The 23,295-nt window shown below is 42.6% G+C and overlaps 2 protein-coding genes and 1 non-coding gene across 3 annotated transcripts in view; 2 read left to right on the forward strand and 1 right to left on the reverse strand.

The window, feature by feature from the left end:
* Positions 1–9,781, forward strand: part of RAB14 (RAB14, member RAS oncogene family) — a 28,003-nt gene extending 18,222 nt beyond the window's left edge. Inside the window, exons 3-8 of the mRNA XM_060250439.1 lie at positions 945–998; positions 2,060–2,237; positions 4,534–4,600; positions 5,876–5,963; positions 6,241–6,271; positions 7,641–9,781. Of these exons, the coding sequence (XP_060106422.1) occupies positions 945–998; positions 2,060–2,237; positions 4,534–4,600; positions 5,876–5,963; positions 6,241–6,271; positions 7,641–7,818 (596 nt within the window). The 3' untranslated portion in view covers positions 7,819–9,781. The remainder of the gene's footprint in view (positions 1–944; positions 999–2,059; positions 2,238–4,533; positions 4,601–5,875; positions 5,964–6,240; positions 6,272–7,640) is intronic.
* Positions 9,782–10,343: 562 nt separating this feature from the next.
* CNTRL (centriolin) overlaps positions 10,344–23,295 on the reverse strand; it is a 57,902-nt gene continuing 44,950 nt past the window's right edge. Inside the window, 13 exon segments of the mRNA XM_060251887.1 lie at positions 10,344–10,697; positions 11,190–11,278; positions 12,214–12,423; positions 13,207–13,269; positions 14,100–14,375; positions 14,658–14,798; positions 15,304–15,509; positions 16,328–16,553; positions 17,198–17,386; positions 18,912–18,985; positions 19,167–19,324; positions 20,694–20,911; positions 21,626–21,741. Coding sequence (XP_060107870.1) covers positions 11,204–11,278; positions 12,214–12,423; positions 13,207–13,269; positions 14,100–14,375; positions 14,658–14,798; positions 15,304–15,509; positions 16,328–16,553; positions 17,198–17,386; positions 18,912–18,985; positions 19,167–19,324; positions 20,694–20,911; positions 21,626–21,741 — 1,952 coding nt within the window. The 3' untranslated portion in view covers positions 10,344–10,697; positions 11,190–11,203.
* On the forward strand, positions 19,738–19,809 carry TRNAA-UGC (transfer RNA alanine (anticodon UGC)). Its single transcript has one exon. It is a non-coding gene; the product is annotated as a tRNA-Ala (tRNA).

Genomic DNA, 23,295 nt, shown 5'->3' on the forward strand with positions numbered 1-23,295 from the left:
TTACATGGTTCTTAAGTCCATGAATTATACAGAACAGAATGGCAGTTGGTACATACAGAGTTGTGTTGGATGCTTTTCTTCCACAGAAGTAGAACATTGTGCAAGGTACTGCTATTGCACAAACGTATTGCAGTATGACAACGGCATGTAGTTTAGTAACACTTTGTGTTTAATAATCTGAGGTGTGAAATCATCAAATTTGGCCCAAGTCATTGTGTTCAGTCAGTGCTGCAGTGGGATTTAATCCCAGGTCTGCATCCAGCACTTCCAACACAGGCCCCCAAATAGTGCTGTGAAAACATAAGACGGGGAAAGGCTTCAGCACTTGTGATCAAAGAATCTATTTCCTTGCATCATGTCTTACATGCTGTTGATATCAAGCTTTAAATGTCAGAGGTGGGTGAATTCACGCTTCCTTTCACAAATGTCTTGTGATATTTCTGAATGGCTGCTAATAAGTCTGAGCTTTATTTTCCTGTGCTGAAAGTAGGAAATTGAGCATTGTGCAGCTTTTATTTAAAAAACCCCCATGGCAAACTAGAGGAGGAAATCTTCCACTGCTGGGTAACTGCATTAAAATTTCAGTTACCTAGACAGCTTGCAGTCTTTCATGATGTTATCAACTTTAAAAATGAAACCTTGTTAAGCAAAAGCATATAGTAGCTTTGGCTTGGTCTACAGTCTGAGAAGCAGAACTGTGCCACTCAGTCATCCTCAGACAGATAACAAAGTTTCACAAGCAGTAACACTAATCTTAGCTAAAAGTAGAGTGGTGTAGTGGTCATCGTCAGGCTAAGGAGATGTGGCTCAGATCTCCTATGCAGTGAAAGTCTCTAGATAATCTTGGGCTGGCCCGGGGAATATCATGTCACCTACCTTGAAGGGTTGGATAAAACGTAGTAGCACAAGCAGTTTCTGAATCTCTAAACTCTTTTCTTCAACAGGAGACATGGGTGTAGGAAAGTCCTGCTTGCTTCACCAATTTACAGAAAAAAAATGTAAGTGTATTCACTTCCTTGCTTGTGGCTAAATAGACTTGTGCTTCCTTTGGGCTCTCCAGCTTTGCTATCTGTGGGGATGGTTCCAGTAAAGCTGTGGCAAAGCATGTGGCAGGAATGTGCCAAGGGGTAGGATGTATGTAATACAAGGGATTTAAATACCAATCCTTGCATCTCGTTTCCAAGCGTTTCAGCCTCAATCTTAATTAATTTTGGAAGAGCATGGCCAGTAGATGAGCCTCCTTCCACAAGCATAAGGCAGGAGCCTTCTGGGAACACAGATGTGCTTTGTGCTGTTTGGGCCTGAGTGGTCAGTCAATCATTGGTGAATTCTGGTATTGCAGTTTCTGTGTTCAGTCTGTAATTCACCACTAAACTCCAGTGAGATTCTTTTTTTAGACAGTTTTTTTAAAAAAAAAAATCCACAACATAAATCTGGTAACTGAAATTGATCTAGCAAAATTTTGATGAATCAGCTGACTTCTGAATACATTTAATGAGAAACATGAACTTGAATGGGCAGACTGGAAATAGGGTGGTGAAATATCACTTAGGGCAGAATGGGTGTTTCTTCTTCCTGCTGGGGTAAGAACCATGAGAAATTCACTAGACTTGTATTTGCATCCCTTGTATTATTCTGCTCAAGGCAGCCATCATAATAAAAAACAGTCTCTTATAAAATTCCAAAACTCAGATCCAAGCAGCAAACTAAACACAAAACAAGATTAACACAAAATTAACACAAAACAAAATTAACACAAAACAAGCCTGAGTTCAGAGGCACATGCCAGAGACATTATATCACCCCATTGGTAGATTAGAAGTTCACAGAGAGAAAGGCTTTACATATTTTTAAAATGGCAACATTGCTTGTCTGATCTCTATAGCAAGCTGATTCTATTACTTGGGTGCAACCACCAAAAAGGCCCTATTTCTCAAAGCAACAGACTGGACATGACAGTAAGAGAGGGCTGTTAAGGAGATATTAAAAAGGTCTTAATGCATTGTGGAGAATGTGGAACAAAAGTGCTGTTGGCCCTCACTATGTCTTTTTGTGGCAGTTATGGCGGATTGTCCCCACACAATTGGTGTCGAGTTTGGGACAAGAATAATTGAAGTTAGTGGCCAAAAAATAAAGCTGCAGATCTGGGATACAGCAGGACAGGAGCGATTCAGGGCTGTCACGCGGAGCTACTACAGAGGAGCAGCAGGTGCTCTAATGGTCTACGATATTACTAGGTAAGATGGATTCCTTTGTTAGACACCCTTGATATTCATGCTCTGACCTAAGCACTCTTGTCAAATCTTACTGTGCAGTGCTCATGCAGTTATTGGGTTGCGAAGGGGACCAATATACAGTGATCAAGCCAAGTTTTACATGTAGAAGGTCCCAGGTTCTGTTGGTGAACTTGGGAAGCTGTTGCCAGACAGAGCTGAAGATACGAGGTGTCCTCAGATTTCATCTGGGCTTGGTAACCAATGGTTGGTTCTTGTTCGCCAGCTGGGAAATCCAGTCTTTGCACAATTATATCTGTAATAAGGTAATTCCTGGACTGAATTGACACCATGTCAATAGGGGGACAGTTTTTTAAATGTGAAAGAATGAAGCACAGCGACTTCAGTGCCCACTTTTTTTCAGTGTTATGCCAGTAAACATTCAGAATGACTCTTAATCTGTTTACCTTTTCAAACTTAATTTCTTTCGTCAGCAAGTACAGTCTTACAAGGAGCTGCAACACTGTGCAACATATTCATTTTCTAGTGAAGGAAATGTTTCACGTAATGCAAAACTTGGGTGTTTCCATTTATACCACAAAATGTACATGCTGTATAATATTTGATCTTGTAAGTAACGCTGTGCCCTTGCCATTAAAAGGACTAGTACAGTGCTTAGTTTAAATCCCTTCTCAAAAGAATTGCAAAAGAGAGCTGAAAAGCTGTCCATGAACAGTGGGTTCTGCAGAATATTAAAGACAATTGTTTAGAATCAACTTTCAAAGATGTTTTTCTAGAAAAAGGAAGGGGCCATAGTGTAGTCTGATATCTGCACATGGAGCTCCCTAAATTCAGATGCTGGCATGTCTAGGTAAAAGGATATGTCTAGGTAGAAGGATCTCTAGTAGCATAGTTGGAATGATCTGTGAGAGACCTTAAACAGAGTAGACATTGCTGGCCTAAATGGACTAGTGGTCTAACATGGATTTTTTTTGTTTAAGGGGATGTAAACGTGCAAATGATTTACAGTGACCCTGTGGGATTTTCAAGGCAAGAGACATTTAGATTTAACCTCTGATTTTATTTATTTGACTTATATCCCGTCCTCCCCTGCAAGCAGGCTCAGGGCGGGTCACAACATATCAGTTGACAACATAAACAATAAAACATTTAAGGGCAATTAGAAACAGACAGATAAAACAAATCAGCATTAACATAAAATTTAAAAATCAAGTTTCAGTCAATCAAATAGATGGCACTAGTCAGGCAGATTCATAGTGCCTCCTGCGGTGAAGCTCTGTTGTTCTCAGTAAGCAGGGTGAATTGTACGAGCGCTGTGAGCAGTGCAAGCAGGGGAGGCCGAGATGGTTGCATCTGTATGGCAAATGTGGACTTCCTTGGCCTCTCATCCAGGTATTAGCCAGGGCCGACTCTGCTTGGTGTCTGAGATCTGACATCATGCTAGGCTGGGATATAGGTCAGGGGGGCTAAAAACAGGTTGCTTACCTGTAACTGATGATCTTTTGAGTGGTCACCTGTGCAGTCACACACATGGGTCTTGCTGCCAGCAACGATCCCTACCGCGGAGTCTCCAATAGCTCGCTGAGTGTCTTTCTTTTGACGTGCTTTCCAGCTCACTCTGGAGAGCAGGCATCGACTGCGCATGCCTGGTGTGAGAGGAAAGCGCCCCTCCCACTCAGTTTCTTCCTATCCTAATAGGTGTGTGTCTGAGATCTGACGAGATCATGCTAGGCTGGGGTATTCAGGTCAGGGGGATTAACTTTATAGTAGTTTCATATGCTGAAGGTTGCAGTCCTGTACAGTCAGGTGGTTACTTTTGAGACACAGGATAACCTCTGATGAAAGTAGAAGTCTGTTGCAACCCATCCCTTAGCCTTCGAAGTCACTGATCAGGATGAAAGGCATCTTCCTGTCTCATGAATATGCAAGTATTTTTTATGGAACTTAAGTATAAGGTGGCTTCTTCTGTTTACTGGAGGTTCAAGAAATTCCCCCCCCACTAGGCAGCCAGTAATACTAATGGCAAAACTAGTAATGTTGTGCTCATACAATATAATTCAAACAAAGCCCATTGACACTAATGTGCATTAAAGAAATGCAGAAGACGTAATTTGCTGACGTACAAAAGCGTTACATCTACTTGACCCAAGTAAATTACAATTAACAAGAAGCAGCAAAGTTTGGCTAACAGATTGGCACTGTGAAGTTTCTGAACCTCTTAAGAATCAACAGGTTGTTTTACCACTATTATGTTATGAATCATGAAGTTTTAAGCCCTGACTTCCTTTTTTTTTGGCAGAAGAAGCACGTATAACCATCTAAGCAGCTGGCTGACAGATGCAAGGAACCTTACTAATCCAAATACTGTAAGTTTGACTGTTTGAAACACATGTAGATATAGTTGTCAACCACTGGAGAAGTTTGGTGTTTTTTTAGTTGCGCTCTTCATTGTAAGGTGGTTGTTAATTGTACACTTTCTTGCTCAATACACTAAACACCATATTTATTATTTTCCTGAGGCTTTCAAGACTGTGTGAAAACTTGCAGCTAGATAAAGAGAAACTATGTCCATCTGTAGTCTTTTTTTCATTCTCATCTGGAGCACAGATATTGGATGCCACCTTTCCCATCATTTTGGAGGCAGAAGTTCTTGCACTGTCTCCTCTCCAGTGGTGACCTTCACTCTCAGATTTTTTTTCATGCTACCGTAGGTGTGTAAAGAAGTTAAAAGGTGTTTTGCCATAGCACCCCACCCTCCCTCCCACCCAGAGGTATGGCTGAAGTGTTGTCTTGGTGTGTGGTGTAATTGGTTGTCACATCTCATAACTGGGAGGCTATGTGATAAAGCCACAGCACTTATTCAGGCTTGTTTTCAGCTGCAGAGACAGTCAATTAAGACTTCTGCTTAGATCTTTCTTGTCAGTTTTTTTAAGTCATTACATTAGTGACGTTCATCTTTAGCTAGGCTGTTTCGAAATACTGCTCATCTGTGTAGCCTAAAGGGGGTTGGTTTCATTCCCACCTCTGCAGTACTTGGAGAAAATGAATGATTCTGAAGACATTCATGCCTGCTTTGGTTTGATAAAGGCTCCATAGTTAGTAATTTTAGCTGGCCAGACTCACTTCCTCTTTAGCACAACGTATTTTATTGAATAAATAGCATTTTTTAGAAACTCTGCAGTGAGGAAGTAGGAGTGTTAGCTTATTGATGCTTCAGCATTTGACAGTTGGACTGAATTGGGGAAGACACTTGGGAGCTATGGAGCTTGCCCTCTCAAACACAGCAGGGCTAGAGCATAGCAGGCTGGCGTGTCTTGACCATCCCTTGAATTTTATTTTTTTTTTAGTTTAGCTAACATGATGTCATCAGTATTTAAATCAAGACTCCATAAAATGCCTTCCATTTGCCAAAATGACAATGTTTTACTCTTGTACAATCTCGCAGTTGGGTTTTTCTGTGTGCTTGGTCACATATGCCTGTGTGCCATAGGGGGTTTAAGCAGCAGGTCTGCCAAGTTTCTTGGACCAAAAGGAGACAGACTGAGGCTAATTTCTTGCTGCCTGGGCTGACAAGGTTTTTTTGAACACTCGCATTTAGTTGAGCCAGCTAAATTACTAACTTACATCTTGTCCTGGTGCAGGTGATAATCCTTATAGGAAATAAAGCAGATCTGGAGGCACAGAGAGATGTTACATATGAAGAAGCCAAACAGTTTGCTGAAGAGAATGGTAGGTGGTATTCTTTTTAGGGATGTTTGAGCAGAATTCCTGCCCGTATGTGTGCCTTGGGCCTCTGTGATTGTGGTGGGGATTGCCAAGGAAGGACACTGTCCTTGCAGCCTGGCGTTGACTTCTCTTCTCCCTAGAACTAGATATGCAAGTGAAAGCCCTTCTCATCCCCCTGTGGTTGTGACCCTGGGGAAGGGGGGCTCTCGTGCTTAGGAGGCTTGCCAGAGGGACTAGGGATTTTAACTGGGCTAAACTTCCCCCTCTTATTTCTAAACAGGGTTGCTGTTCCTTGAAGCAAGTGCAAAAACGTAAGCAGTGAGCTTGATTTCTTGAAATTGCTGTGTATGACTTTTTGCAGAAGAGACCAAGGAAAACTTGAATCCCAGGGCCATTTTTCTCGTTTTCTTGAGTTTAGGCTTTGTAGGATATGGAATGGTGGGTGGGTGGTTTGGTAAATGATCTAGGTTGGAGTGCGGCTCGTGCCTCTTCTCTTTGCAGCCATTAGTTGACAGGCTGTTTCAGTTCAGTTTTCCATCTCTGAAACTAGAGTTGGAGAAGCTTGCCTGAGTGCTGGCAGAAAGATACAATATCGACCTGTGGTGTATGCCAGCAACCAAAACTTAATGGAGATCCATACTTGGCTGGGCACACTGGGAGTAAACTGAGTCCCAGCAGAGCAGCTGGCATCTCAAGGATTGCCTCAGACCCTCTGGTGGCTGCACAGGTTCAGGAGATACAGGCTCCACCAGCTGTGTGGACTGCCTTTTCCCATGGTGCTGCCAGTGCCTTGAATGGAGAAGCAGCTTTGTGTGGCATGCAACATGGTTTGGTGTGCTGCTGTTTAAGACATGTACCAGTCCAGGAGCTACCTTCCCCATCCGAGGTCCTAAGGGAGGCTGGGGTTCACTGCTTCTTGGCTCCTGCCTGCCTTGTCCCTCTGTTAGCCATACTTACCCCTCTTCCCGTTATCTGTTATCCCTTGTTTCCACTTTCCCTCTTCTCTTGATGTGGTGTAGAGTTATCTCATCCTGCAGAAATTGACCTTTCATACTAGCTGTATTGTTGGTCTGCAACAGTAGTGGCCTATGCCCACTAGAATGTTTAACTGGTCCATGAGATTGCTTGAGAGGCTTGTGAATTACTAGTTTTCAGCTGCATTGTTCAGGAAATGTGGCACACTAATTTTCGTTGCCGGATGGACATTTTGTCCCTCATAAGATGTTTTGAAAGAATTCAGGCATGTTGGGGATGTGCATAGTAAATAAGCTTAACTTTCCAGCCAGCTCTTGATACTTCCAGTCCTGCTGTAGCAAACCACAGCTATGGGATGCACTCAGGCTTCCTCTGGCTTCTCAGCTGAGGGTGATATAGTGGCTGGGCTTGAGGGACACCTACATTCAAATCCCAGGCTCGCTTTATTGGGTGACTGCAGGGAGGTCCTTGGCTCAGGTGCTGTCTCTTCATACTTCATGGGCCAGGGGGAAATGTACACTTGTTCAAATCTGTTTGAACGATGGCATAAACAATACATATTAACTCATGTCTTCCACTGTGAGTTTAATGAAAGTTGGGACTTGGAGGGTTGTGGAACTATTCATTTTAGACCCATGAGATCTCTTCTGGAGTGGAGTCCACCACATCTGTTCTAAATTAACGCTGCTGCTTCTCCTTCCGCAGAGGAGAGAATGTTGAGGACGCATTCCTAGAGGCTGCCAAGAAAATCTACCAGAATATCCAAGATGGGAGCCTGGATCTGAATGCGGCAGAGTCGGGTGTACAGCACAAGCCTTCAGCTCCGCAAGGTGGCCGGCTAACCAGTGAACCCCAGCCCCAGAGAGAAGGCTGCGGCTGCTAGTGACCTCAGTTCCTCAGCTCTGTTTCTGACCTTAAACCTCTGTTAGGAGCAGTGCTTTTGGCTGCTTCAGTTTCCTCTGTACATCTTACTGGGTTTAATTAAAACTCTTGAGGCAACAGTTTAACACAGTACTAAACTGCTAAAAGTAAGAGAAACTTAGATGTAATCAGGTTATCAAAGGCAAGTAGAGTCAAACCCTCTCCCTGCATGGTAAATCTAGAAGTCTTTTTTTTCCCTCCCCCCCCCCATGATTGTCCTTGTGAATAGTGTCACCGATCCATGATTTACAAAACAGAGCACTGACGCTGGACCTCATGATTTTTACTCTCTCTCCTTCTGCAGGGCTTTGTCTCTCTTGTAAGGTTTAACTTTGTTAGCTTCAGCATTTCCTCCCAATCTGTAACTGGTCTCAATCTGTCCTTTTAGTAACAAAGAAGTTGACTTGCTGTGGAGTGGCTTCCAAGAGTAGAGCAAGATCCCACAAAATGTGTGTCTCATAGAAAGGATTCCCTGTTATACAGTCAGGGAGGTGGGGGGACCCCATTGCAGGGTTGTATGTTTCATCCGTCTTAGCCTGGCATACTCTGCAGTTTTGATGCTGCCGCCCCTGCCTCCTCCTCTTGGAATTTTTATCCCTAACCCTTGTTAACAGAACGTAAATATGTATAAATTTTGAAGGAACCGAGCTTAACACACTTAAAGTACCTTCTGTGTATATGATTTTAATGAGAAATAAAACCAATTACTGGCATTAGAACAATGCAGAAGAATATATTGGTCTGTACAGTTCAGCCTAATACATGACCACATTGCCCTGCTTAGTAAAACTGCAGTCCACTTATTGTAGGCTTAATTCTGTGGCATTGGCATTTTGGAGGTTGCAGTTGGGAAGCTGGGTCCCTGCCATGGTGCAAAAGGCATATCCATCCCAATGTAGTAATCTGGCCCATGTCTGCATTGTGGCCACCTGTTGCTGTTTGCTAATACTCCTGGTCTTGTGCAATTGGTGTGTGCTTTTTTCCTTTCCATTCTCTTTTTTTGTAAGAGTTCTGCATTGATCCAGCTTAATTTCCTGCCTTATTGTATAGGAAGGCTGGGCTCTATTGCACATTTTATGCTTTTTATGAAAGGGTTGTTCTCAACTGGACTGTCATGAGTATTTTGCTCTTTAGGTTTTTGAACTACACCGTGGCATTTGACACTACAGTTGAACAAGCTTAACTTGTGCTCCTGCTAAATTCTTCGCTCCTGCTGTGGTTGCAAGGATTTTTTTCTGAAAGAACTAGCACAAAGAAGCTGTTTATATGCAGATCTGACTTTCTACTTTGGGTGGAGCCATGTTATGTAAACAATCTCTACTCTGTACTGTACTCTCCCTGGCAACATGGCCTTTTTTAAAAAAGAGGAAGGCCAATGAGTAGTTGAGCATGATGGGGGCAAGAGGAGCATGTGTTCCAAATACAACAGTTTAGAAATCCATGTAAGACACTAAGCAAGGCTGTGTTCCGGTATGTAAGCAAAGGGTGATAACCAGCATATTGTACAGTCAATGTTAAATAAAAGCCAAAACTGGAATGTGCAAACAATTAGTGTTTGGGTAACTTGTGCACTGTCCTTTGGTGTTTTTCTCCCCCCTCCCCCACTTTTTGGATCATCTTAGGTTCTTCCCCCAATCAACTTTCTTAAAATAGATGAGTATAACATTTTTTGCTATAATGAATTGCACCAGGTGGGGGATTTTTGCCCAGGGACCATGACCTGTTCATACAACTAAGTTTGGGCAAAGGCAATCACTTCCTGCAGCTTGTTGGTGATGCAATACCCCCGCCCCTTACATTTCCCCAGATGAAAGTTACAGTAGGTCTTTGTTTCTGTGACAGGACTTATTCGGGCTGCTGTACTCATTTAATGTAACAATGCTATTATCTAAATATTTGTAAATAAAGTACCTGTATCTAGATAAGCGATAGTAGTAGTTATTCTTTGAAAACTTCTTAAGGGGGTGTGCAGCTGTCATTTCAAGGTGGTCACTGAAATTCCTACTATTCTTCAGTGAAGGAAAGAAACTCTAAATGGCTTTGATTTGGATTATATGTTTTTACCAGCCTCCCTTCTGGAATTGAACAGCAGCATAGGCAAATTGATTGTGTACAAACAGCGAAATAAAGTTGGGGAACAGCTCTGCTCTTTGGAAATTTGCACTTTCAACTGAACAGATTCCTTGCTCGGACAGACAATATTCTGCAGAAAAAAAGGGATGCTGGATTACAACTTGATAGAGGAGCTGTCCACTTATATGACTTGGCTGAATGTCAAAAGGCATGGCTGTTTCTGTATTGTATTTCTGACTTTCAGAGCACTATGCACATGATGGTGAACATACTTGATTTTGTCTTTAAGCTTCACACTGAGTATTGAGAAGTGGCATTTTAAGTTTCTAGAAGGCCTAGGAAGTTCCCCTGCACTAGCTGGGTAAGGATTTGGCTAATCTCATAACCCCTTATCTGCAAATAATAATAAAAAAGCAGTGTTTGACAAATTTTATTAAGAAAATATGCTATCCCAGAATATTTTCCCAAACTCTTGTAAAAATATAAAAACACCAAACTCTTGCCCATCTTCAGCTCTTCCTCTCCAAAGGTACAGCTGAGACTAAGGACTATAATGTTTTCAAGTGCTTCATTAGAGTTCTTCAGACTTCCTGCTCAAATGTCACAAATAGCAAAAAAAAAAGTCACTACTATATATTCAGTGGAGTATACATAAGGAAAATAATGTGAAATCCATCCCAAAGGAATGTCCTGTGCAAGGAGATGAGGTAGCAGTCTTCAGCTATTTCAATCTGTGTTATAGGTACCAGCCAGTACATCACTGTTTTCCTACAATTAAAAAGTAACATTATGCCACAAAACTTCCAACTACACACCAAAATCAATGGCTGGTAACAGATCAATTGTACCCACTTTCTTTACTCCCCATTCCCAATGCTTGTTATTATACACATCCTTGGCGCTGAACCTATGAATAGAAAAGGAGGATCCCACTGCATGGAAAGACAGTATTGGGGGGTTGCTTACAACAGAAAGAACTCACTTGTTCTAGTGTCCAGCTTTAGCCTTCCTCTGGCTGGATAACTGCCTACTGGTACATACAGGGACTGAAAAGCTTAATTCACATGTTCCCATAGGCCCTTTACTTAAATTTCTGTGAGATTGTGGCTTTTACATTAGAGACTTTATAGACTTAGTGTGATCTTTTTGTCTAGGTACCAGAGGGTAGTGCCACTTAAAAGCAGGATTCTCAAGAGGTTTTTTTTTAGTTACTGTCTTTTGACCAAAGGAAACCTACATTTCTAATACTAATACACCTACCTTATTTGCTGAGATTAAGCTGTGTACTGATGCATATTTGGAAATTGTGCAGAAACAGACATTGATGGCGTAGAGAGGGATCTGGCAAACTAGAAAAGAAGCCACATAAGTTTTTAAAATACCCTCAAATGACCATGTTGAGTAGCTGGGCTTTCTGGGCTATGTGGTGGTAGAATAATTCCTAATACAATTATTCATATTGGTTAGAGAAGCAGGCTGTGATTTGATTTTTAAAAAGGTACTCCAAATCTTTGAGGACAAAATGAATATGCTAGAGCACTGTTAGTGAATAAAACCCATCGAACAGTAGCTTCCCTCCCCTACCCTGTTTCATGCTGAGACTGTTCATGCTCCTAGCTACCAACAAAGTCATTAAGTAAAATCTCCCCAAACAAACTTCATACACTCATTTTAGAGGATTCAAAGATCTTTTTGGCCACTCTCTTTAGAAAAAATGTGCTAGAAGGAATCTGTCTATCAACATACTTGCATTCTTCACCAAGATAATTACCAGTGAGCACTGGGTCTTCCTGGGCAGTGGGTTTGCCACCTCTCCCCAGGGAAGGACAACCATGGTGATGATCCCAGCCATTTAAACTGAAGCTTGTTCCAATTTACATAACCATTCACCTTCGTCCAAAAAGCACAGAATCAGAGTTTAAAACCCTGGTGCTCTTGCATTTGGGCAGTATAAACATGAGATGCACACACAATTCTAGGATGAGCCAAAGGTGTGATCTGCCTTGGGTCAAGAGAGAAAGGCAAGCATATAAACATTTTAAAGAAATAAAGCAAACTTAGGGTCAGAAAGCATATACTGCTAAGGTCAAATAACTTCAGGTTGAATGCAAAATGGAGATGTTGGTAAAATATGCTTGAGAAGAACTGACACTTGTATCATTCAGAGTTCTGAGAATCTGTCTTATACTTCAGCAAAAAAAAAAAAAAAAATTAGGCACAGAAGAACAGACTACAGCCAAGCAAAAAACCCCCCAAAATACCTTAATTGGCTATTGAAGCATACCTGATTCCTTGGGAAGATCTGGTCATCAGAAAGTGAGGCTGTTAATCCTGAGGAGTTCAAGGATGGAAAAAGAGAGTCTGTTGACGTGCTGCTAACCAGCTCATCCAGGGCATCTACTTGCCTCTTCAGACTATGGAGGGTGCCCTCGGTCTGTTGCTTGCCTTTAATTAACACCTCCACTTGCTTAGACATGCACTGCCGAAGCTGAGCCTTAAGAAAAACAGTTGAGAAATGAATCATAGAGCTGGAAGGGATCTCCAGGGTCATCTAGTAGTCCAAACCACTGCACAATGCAGGAACTTCACAAACACCCCCCCACTCCTGCCTGCCTTCTTATGATCTGCGTAATTAACAGAATCAGCATTGCTGTCAGATGGCTGTCTAGCCTCTGTTTAAAAAACCTCCAAGGAAGGGCCAGGCCACCAACTCTCACGAAATGGTCACATCTGCATTTATTAGCAGGCTTCGGACAGCTGAAGCTGTTTGCAGAACTTCAAATGTTCTGAGGCAGAGAACGATGAAGCACATTTCATAGATAGGCTTACTTTACTTAAGACCATCTGTTTCCAGCATTCGGGATTTTCAAAGACCGAGAGAAAGGAAAAGGCAGATTTGGGCTGCTGGGAGAGGGGTCTAGCAAGCAGATGTAAGAGGAAGGAGCAAGGTGGTGTGCAAGGCACACACATGCACTCCTCGGATAATCTTCAATTCTTTCCTGTCTCAAGATTCTGGGCCATGTGCACCATTTAGCCTAGAAATATGCCTTTAAACATTAAAGCATGCTAGCTGAATTCTGCACCAGACGGTAAGCTTTGTGCTTGAAAGTCACCTTGGAGAGACCTCCAAATTCCATAGTGATGCGATCCTCTTTTCCCACCAATAACTACCCTGAAAGGCAACTGTACTATCCAGTGGACAGGAGCCCTGTGGCCTTAGAATATTCCTTCCTCCTAAATGCAGCTTGGCTTAGCTGGTAAGGCCTGATGTTACTACCTTCAGCCGGTCTTCGTGGTGTTGTAGTTGTTCTCGGCGTGCTTTTCCTCGCCACTGTTCATCCTTTAGGGGAAAGCAAACAGAGACTGTAGCACAGCCTGTTAGTTGGAAGTTCCTGACGTGCCTCTTCACCCCAGTTAAAGTAAATGAAGAGTGGGTTGGCTGGCAACAGATTAGGATGGCTCTCCAAGTGGAATCAGTCAGCAATCATTATACAAATGAGTGTGAAATATGAGCAAAGCTGTGAATTTTATTTAACTACACAAGAAAGGAATGGTCCCCTGTGCAAGCACCAATCGTTTCCGACTCTGGGGTGACACTGCTTTCACAACGTTTTCATAGCAGACTTTGTGGGGTGGTTTGCCATTGCCTTCCCCAGTCATCTACACTTCCGCCCCCAGCAAGCTGGGTACTCATTTTACCGACCTCGGAAGGATGAAAGGCTGAGTCAACCTCGAGCCGGCTACCTGAAAACCCAGCTTCCACCGGGGATCGAACTCAGGTCGTGAGCAGAGCTTAGGACTGCAGTACTGCAGCTTTAACACTGCGCCACGGGGCTCTTCACTACACAACTCTAGAACAAAATCCTGCTTTGCAAGTTCCCATATCCCCAAGGATTATTTTTTAAAAAAAATTGAAACTCCCAGACTTCAGGATTTAAGATTAAAATCCAGAATCCTGGGCAGGAGAATAGCAGAGGTGGAAATGGGAGCTGAGGGGTTAGAATTTCTAGCACTCACTGTCAGGAAGTCTCACTGCATGATCAAAGTTATGCTTCAGATACTGATGATGCTAATACAGGAAGACTGACTCTGGCTTGTTGCATCTGCACACAGCATTAGTGTCCAAAGCAGCACTGTTTATTGCATTGATTTCAGTAGGGTTTTGTTTACCATGACGTGGACTTTGGACAGGTCCAATTTTTCATCAAAGCACGATACTCTGATCTCGTTAGTTGCAAATGGATAGTTTTCCTTTAGACACTCTAATTCGTCCTGAAGTCCTCCCTGCATGTCAAAAGTTGCCTCTAGATCCTCTAATGCCCCTGGAGGAGACTGGCTTAGGTTCTTCAAACCAGTCCTCATTTGGTCTTTCACTTCCCGTTTCAGCGTCTTCACTGCCCCCTTGAGCTCTTTTTGTTGTTTCTCCAGCTCCTCTTGGTTCTTCATCTAAACAGCATCACATGGATACAAGAGAGGTATTTCAGATAAGATGCACCAACAACCAGCTCACACAACTTAACACCTAGTCAAGACATACCACAGCCTCCTGCTATGCTGACTTAAGAGCGCTGAAGAACATCTCCTTGGGGTTGGGGGGGGGGGAGGAAGAGAGGAAAAAACCTCCACCCCTTTAGACTATACTGTGGTTTCTCCTGGCAGTTCAGAATCGATGTGCCAGCTGGCCAAAAGGCAAAGGAATGTACGCAAGCCATAAACCACCATTACTACCTGTGACTTGAGCTGCACATACTCCTCCTGGATCTGGCCAAGGTCTTTCATCAGCCGCTTTGATTGCTGATGGTTGTCCTGCGCTACTTGCTCTATGAAGGCTACTTCTTTCTGCAAACTGCTATTCTCGTGTTTTTGCTCCTAAAATCAAGAAAGGGGAGCAGGAAAGACATCAACAGCTTTTGCCTCAATCAACAAATTTGCACCTCTGGAACAAAACTCAAGTTCATAATTACCCCTCAGGTAATGCTCTGCTTAGTTCAGCCCAAGGCAAATGAGGTCAGCTCCTGTACATGTGGTGGGGAGCTAGTGTGGTGGCTTTGGAGACAGAATTGTGGCCTAAGGACTCCTCAGTTCAGCCTCCCTCTACCATTAACTCACTTTGCAAGTCTGACAGACCCACATCCCCACCTTCCGCTCCCCCATCATTTCCAATGATATTAATTGTATTACAAAACCTCTTGTCATTACTGGTGGTGAGACATTTTAGGAATATAAAACTCCAGGATCAAACAGATCAAATATGAGCTCATAGCCTGAATGTATGGATTCCATCACAACCAAATTGCCATCTACTGGAATACATTTTGATCAACACCATTTTGTTTGGAGCATACTCTCCATCAGGACATACATAGCAATGTACCTGAAGAGCCTTCTCAAGCTGGGCCCGCTGTGTCTTGATGGCTTCTCTCAGGCCTGCTATTTGCTTGTCAGCTTTTCTCCTCTCTGCCTGGATCTGACCTTGGATGACAACCTGCTCGGCCTTTGAGAGATCCAGCTCTCTTTGGAGGCATAAAACCTGAGCCATCTTTTCTTGCAGCTTCAGTTCTTTTTCAGAAAGCTGATGTCCTGGATTCACAGGATTTAAACAGCCTTCATCATTGGAAAGTTACACACATATACATACCCAATTTCAGCTTATTGCCTATGTCTGCATTCTGCCCCAAAAGCTCACGGGAACACTTTAGCTTCAACAGCCCAATGAGAGAAATTAAGGCCACCTGCTGGGTTGCACAGCTCAGCTTAGATTTGGACCAGGAATTCCCACAGAATAATTTATGAGTTCAGAGAATCATAGACAACAGCAGCTTTGCCTAGTTTATTCAGCTAGTCAGAGAATGACGTTTTAAAAATGGCTGCTTTGGGGACTGCCTCTCCCCATGTGTGCCCCAGAGAGCACTCAGTTCGGGGCCTCAAAACCTCCTTAAGATCCCCGGACCGAAAAAGGTTCGACCGTCCATCACCAGAGCCATTTTCAGTTATAGCCCCTGCTCTGTGGAATGCCCTCCCTGAAAACATCAAGGCCCAGCGGGACTTGCCACAGTTCTGCAGCGCCAGTAAAACCCAATTATTCAAACTCACTTTTAACAGTTGAAGGGAGGTAGCTATTACTCCACGGTACCGGAAATCCCACTGAATCATTATAACTGAATTAAGAACATCAAAGAAATCAGAAACGCACATCTTGGACTTATTGATTGTAAATTGTATGATTGTTTTTATTGTGTAACTTTTAAAAAATGTTTTATGTGGTTTAAATTGTTGTTAGCTGCCCTGAGCCCGTCAGGGGAGGGTGGGATATAAATCTGATAAAATAAATACCCTGAACACATCTTAGCAAAATGCCTAAAAACAGACCAACAGCTGCAGCCTTCAAAATAACCTACGGGTTTTGCTGACAGTTTCTTCAAGGGCTGAGCACCAGGACTCTTCCTCTTGAAGCTTCTGGATCCGTCCTTCTGCCTCCTGGACTTTGGCAACCGCTTGCTGCAGTTGGCGCTGGTGGTCTGCCAGTTCTTGTTCCAACAGCTGTTTCTGATTCTTCAGTTTAGCTGTGCACTCTTCCAGTTTCTTTTCCTCGTGCCAGGTGTCTTCCCTGAGGTTCTGAAGGATCTAGCGCAAGACAAGTCAAGAATTACTTTTGATTCAGGAAGGCTAACTGAATGGGGGGCAGCATTTGTTTCTATATATCATAAAGGGTTTGCGCCTCAAAGCATGGTTTGTTTCGCATGGATCTTGATACATTTATGCAAAGAATTTTCATTTCAATAGTTGGAGCTAACTGGGTTGAGAAAGGGTTCCCCAAGATCTTGGTCTTCCCCTCTGTCAACGGAGTGCGCCATACCTGGAGACAGATCTAGGGTGGACTTGCCTAGTAAGTGAAGAAAGCTCTGGTACAGAGAGATGCTGTGGGTAACTTTGCTTCCCATTTAAGGGAGACACGAAGAACTCTCCCTCACACCAGAAAGGCTTTTGAGTATGGCAAAAAAGGCATTTTTCAAATTGTCAAAGTGCCATATAAACTATCTCAAAAGGGGCATTAATGGCTTGTATTTAAGAAACAGAATTTAAGGCAAAAGAGTGAGAATCTGCAGGGTCATTATACCATAATCAATCTAAGGACTAAAGAAGCCATTTGCCCATACTGGAATGCTGAGACTTGCTGTCAGGAAAGACCAACAGTAGAACAGTGATCTGATGGAAGATTAAGGTGGCCTTCAGTTCTTTCAAGAGCAGAGTGGATTACTTTCTCGTACCACTTCTTGCTGAGATCGTTCCAGCTCTTGCTCTTCAATTTCCTTGCAAAGCTTACGCAGCTGGTTCTTTCTCTCCCTCTGTGCTTCTTGCAGTTCCTTGCACTCCCTTGAATATTCACTGATGTTGTTTTCCAGGGCTGCTTGTTCTCCAAGTGCTTCCTCTTTCTGCTTTGCAGTGTTTTTCAACTCCTGTCCATTTCAGAACAAAATATAGAATTACTTAGATAGAAAAAATTGCTCTAAGCCATAACACAGTTATGTTTGCTTACTGAAACACCGAAAGTGATCCTGACTAACAAATTTCAAATATTATATACTCTTCATTAGGGGCAAACTTGGAATTCTTTGGTTTGAAGAGGGATACGGAAAGAAATCACCCATCTAGGAGATAAAAGAACCCATATCTCAAAATATGGCAGGCAAGATCATTTGAAATGCTTCAGCAAATAAATGGAATGTCTTTGTTTAGCACCTTTTGGGGAGGAGGGGATTGGATTTATACCCTGTGCTTCACAACCCAAAGGAGTCTCAGAGCAGCTTAGACTCTCCTTTACCTTCCCCTCCCCACAACAGACACCCTGTGAGGTAGGTGGGGTGAGAGACCTCTCACAGAAACTGCCCTTTTCGAGGACAACTTTATGACCAATTTCACACTCACCCTACACTGCTCTCACATTTGTCTTCTCAGCATGGCGTCCTTCCGATTTCCCACTATCTGCCCTAGGGCTGCAGCAAAAATCGGCGTTTAAGCACAGCAAACAGGAACTAGTTTTTAGTGGTTTCTGTTTGTTGCGCTTAAATGCCGATCTTTGCTGCAGCCCCAGGGCAGATAGTGGGAAATCAGAAGGACACTGTGCTGAGAAGACGAATGCGAGAGCGGTGTAGGGTGAGTGCGAAATCGGTCTGTGAGACCTATGGCTGACCCAAGGCCATTCCAACAGCTGCAAGTGGAGGAGTGGAGAATCAAACCCGGTTCTCCCACATAAGATTCTGCACACTTAACCACTACACCAAACTGGCTCTTTCAAGTTTTCCACCTGAAAAGAGACATATGCATTCATTTCAGAGGGGTTTTTTAACTGCTCAACAGCACCAGCTCTGCAAGTTCTCTGCTGAAATGGTGGGACTTGAATGAGGAAGATTTGCCTTTGGAGGCTGTAACTGGTTTTGACATTATGAACTCCTCCCTCCAACCCCAGTCCAGTTTTATAATAATAATAATAATAATAATAATAATAATAATAATAATAATAATAATAATAATAATAATAATAATAATAATAATAATAATAATAATAATAATAAACTTTTATTTATACCCCGCCCTCCCCGCCTAGGCAGGCTCAGGGCGGCTAACAAGTTTTATAACTTTCTTTTTAGAAGCACGGTTCCCCCCTTATAAAAGATAAATGCTGAAGCACAACTGGGGAGAGGGGTGATCCAGCATCTGACTTCCTATGAATGCTGGGAACACAAATCATGTGAGCTGGGCAGAGGAACCCAGGCACCATTTCAATGCATCCTTCAGCAAAAAGTATGCTGCTTAATCCCACACATGTTTAGTGAGATATCCAGAAGCATATCTGTATGGGATCAGGATGCTAATTAGGCAGGTGAGAACTCCATCTTCCCTAGAAGCTTCAGTTATTTCAATGAAGACTTTTGTTTTCTTGTCCGTTATATCTAAAATACAAAGCAGGCAAACAAAGCTTACCTGTTCTAACAGCTGAAAATGCTGTCTGGTATCATTCAGCTCAGTCTTCAGTGCATTCAGTTTCTCCATTTTTTCTGAAGAAAACACATTTCACAGCTTGTTACAAGAAAAGACAATCAAGAAGAGTGTGCATAAATTGATATGAATTTAGAATGCCCATCATAGATTAGGTATTACATCTACCATATGTTGTGGATCTAAGAAAACAGACAAAGAAACAAATAGATTGTATGTATTTGGAAAACTACTTTGTACCATGAAAATGCTTCTCCAGGTCCGCAGTATCTTCACTGAGAGATTTTTTCTGTTTTTGTAGCTGATTAATTTCTAGCTGCAGTTTTTGGATATCTGAGTACATATTCTCTATGCTGGTGAGGGCTGCTTTGCTGTTGTCTTCCGTAGCAGCTAAAGTTCTATAAAACAGAACACAAGTATTCTGAATTCTCCTTCACAAGTTTGCTAAAACCAATTTATTTTTTTAAAACCTTAGAGCTTAAAGCACAGTGATCATTCCAGTTGTTGGGTGAGACTTTGTAATTGTTGTCTGAAACTATTGTACTAGCACCTGTCGATGTTTTAATAATTGTTCTTATGTTTTTATATTCTTACTGTTGTTTTATCTTGTTTGGTCACGCTAACCTGATTGTGTGACCCTTAACCTGTGAGCTGCCCTGAGCCTGCCTTTGGCGGGGAGGGCGGGATATAAAATGAATGAATGAATAATCTAATGAGGGGCAAATAAATAATCTAATGAGGGGCAAATCTCTCTTGGAGGTTTAGCGATAAACTGGAAAAAGTAGGTGAGGAGAGCACCAATAAGAAACAAGGGGCTGTGGCTCAGTGGCAGAGCATCTGCTTTGCATGTAGAAGACTCCAGGTTCAATCCCTGGCATCTCCAGGTTGCAGGTGATGTGAAAGACTCTAAAACAGCTGGGGTTTTTACTATACTGGTCTATCTCAGTCCAGCTTTTCCTGTTAGATATGTTGGGCCAACAGATGTTCAAAACACTCTCTGGAAGTACACTTAGGCTGACATGTTATTAAAATGCATGAAAACAGGGGGACAGCCAACTCTAGTATTCTGCCTGCTGCTTAGGGCAGCAACTGCCCAGTGCTACCAATGGAAACCTTGCCTCTGTGAAGGACAGAGTGAGCTCAGCCCCACTTGAGTGCCTTGGAGGTGTCCTGTCAGAACTAGTGAGGTGTAACTAACTAACTGGATTGTTCACATGACTGAAATTTGTCTGAAGTATCTCACTACTTTTCTCCATTTGGGACACTGCATACAAACCCCCCAAAGAGCTGTAACACTAAATCCCTCTCCCGTTCCCCGGAGAAAGAAACAGATTATTACAGACTGTGCTAACTGCTGCTATGGCCTTCAAGAATCAGAAGACTCTTGAGATGATACTGAGTTCGATCCCAGCAGAAGCTGGGTTCAGGTAGCTGGCTCGAGCCTTCCATCCTTCCGAGGTTGGTAAAACGAGTAACCAGCTTGCTGGGAGGAAAGTGCAGATGACTGGGGAAGGCAATGGCAAACCATTCCTTAAAAAAAAGCTCTGCTGTGAAAATGTTGTGATATAACGTCACCCCAGAGTTGGAAACGACTGGTGCTTGCACAGGGGACTGCCTTTACATTTTTAAAATCCAGAAGAGCTTTCTTCTTTTAAAAGGCAGCTCTGAAATTCACAGCAGGACTATTCGAAAGAAGGCCTCTCCATAGCATTGCAGTGGTTTCTCATGCAGCAAGAGAAATTTCTCTCCGTAACTGGCTTTCCTCACCTTTTGGTTTGTGACAATTTCTCCTGCAAATGCTGACAGTTGTCTTCTAGCTGCTGTTTCTCACTGCTCAGTGCCTTGATGCTGTTCTGCAGGGCGTGGCACCGAGAGTTCAGCCGCTCAGCTTCTTTCTGGGCCCTCTCCAGCAGCTGCCGCTGGTGTTCTGCTTCTCCTCGCTGCTGCTGGGATGCTCGCTGCAGAGTCTCTAACTCCAGTTTCTCCTAGGCATGAAACAAAAATGCAGCGAGGTCAGTTTTTATTCCTCTAATGTTTCAATTTGACAGGTTTGTCACCTGCCTAGTTACGATAGCTGTACTTTTGCCTCCTTTACTGGATCATGTACACCTTTGACAATGGCCACAGTACTGCACCATATGTCCAACAGGTGGCATGGAGAAGGTTTGATAAATTGCCCTGCCTGAGACCTTTCAGTATGGTTTTTGAATTTAAAAGGGGTTTTAAAAATAATTAGAGCACTACATATTTTCCTTCAAAGATAACTGCACTTTCTAAGCAATCATTTTGTAACTTTAGAAAGATCACAACTTCCTTCCAAACAGCAATTTATTGGCATTTTAAGGCCATTTCACACGCTGCACAAGAGGCAAAACTAAGTTTTCCTCTTTAACTCAGAGTTTCAGCCAATCATGGCTCACCAACAACTGGATGTGTATGATCCTTAAGTGTATCCCATTCACATTTTTTAGGCATACACTTAAAGTATCTTCTTAAGGGAATATGTAAGAAATGTTGATGTACAGAGAGCTGGTGACTACATTAAATGGTGTTATTAAGATGGTTCCTCTTTCTGAAATTACACAGATTTGGAAGCTGCTGTTACAACTGGCATTACCCATGCACCCAGTCTCACATGCCAATATATAACAAGTTATATCTGAATTGTAAAGTGGCCCGGGCTTTACCTCAGTGCTTACCTCTAGGACTGCAACTTGCATTTTTTCCAGTTCATTAATTTTTTGTTCGTGCTGGAGCTTTACACCCTCTAGTTCACCATTTTCAAGTTGCAACATTTCCAGAACGTGCTTCAGTTCTAATAATTGAAAAGTACAAACAAAGACAGGTCAGTTTCAAGAAGGCTGAAAAAAGTGCCTACGTGAAAGTAAATACAAGATCTCAGCTGGTAAGGCTGAGGGAAAACCCCTCCCAGAGAACTTGGAAAGGCTGTGCCTGATAATATTAGACAATAGTCTAACTCCATAAAAAGATAACTCTATTTGCCCCCCTTCCATTCTCAACTAAGACAACTTTAGGGTATTACTTTGTATTCATATATGCTTCACTGCAAAACGTGTGTATGGCTAATTTGGATTTGCTGGAATCTGATGGTGAGAAAAATCCTACCTAGGTCTCCCAGCACTAGTCAGGCGTGAGACTGGAGAGTGGGATTTGTTCTCTTGCCTGTGCACAACTAGCTAAAGAATGCTGGAGAAGGAATTGCTAAGGATTATTTAATTCCCTTGCTCAATCAAATGGGAACTTTGGGTTGGATCCTACTAGCTTTTTCCCAGGTGCAAGAGGGAAAAGGGCCAACCTCACTTGATTCCTTTCCTCAGTACAGCCCGCCACCCCAGGCTTTTTGTCACAATCCCTGGAACAGCCTTTTCAAGAGTCAAAAGGGAACCATCCTCCCATATACACCACTGCTGGTAGGTCTGACCCTCCCTGGTTAACAATGCCTGAATTGCATGAGTCACTTGGGATGTTATCACAGCCTTCTCTGATACTCCTCATGTTCTCATGCAAAAATGGTCCCAGGAATTTGGCTATGGCACTTGGGAATAATAGACTCAGGGTAAGGGGGAGACCATGTTTATTGCTACTATTTAGTGAATTGTAGGTTTTAGATATTAGGAACTACTGTTATGTTTAGTGGGATTTTTAAAAGAACTGCTTTGCTAGTATTACTGTTGACAAGCAGTATATAAATATTGCAGCTAAATAAAATGAAGAAGTCATAACAACAGATGGTTAAATAATGATAAACATATGATAACAATGTTGTTGCACACCAGATCCATCTCCCCACCCTCTACAGGTATCAACACAATGATTCTGGCTCAATTTGCCCATTTGTACTCAAAAGGAAGATGATCCTGAATGTAAGATGATCTGAAAAAATGTCGTACACATTTTTAAAAAAACCATTCTTACTGGACGTAACTTGTGTGTCAATGTAGCCCCCCCCCCCTTTTTTGATGGCACATATGTGAGGAAACAAAGTCTTGCATTTGAGTAAATACGATGTGTACTACAATTGAAAGATTCTCCCCCGCCCTTTCCCCCTCTCTTTCTCACACACACACACACTCACAATAATCAAAGCATATTTAAACAATATTTATTGTTTATTTCTAGGTTATGACCTCAAGTACCCCAGGAGAGATCAATATGTAAAAAAGACAAAGCAGGCTCTATGATAAGTTCATTAGTTTTTAAGGTGCCAAAGGACCCTGCTATTTTGGCTATGGAAGGCTAACAGCCACCCCACCCCAAAACCTCCTTGCTTGCTATTTAGTAAATCAGCTGAGTCATTACTGCAGTTCCCTGTGATTTGTTATCTATTTTTGCGGCCAGTGAGGGCATA

This window comes from Heteronotia binoei, chromosome 12 (assembly GCF_032191835.1).
Source record: "Heteronotia binoei isolate CCM8104 ecotype False Entrance Well chromosome 12, APGP_CSIRO_Hbin_v1, whole genome shotgun sequence".
NCBI lineage: Eukaryota > Metazoa > Chordata > Lepidosauria > Squamata > Gekkonidae > Heteronotia > Heteronotia binoei.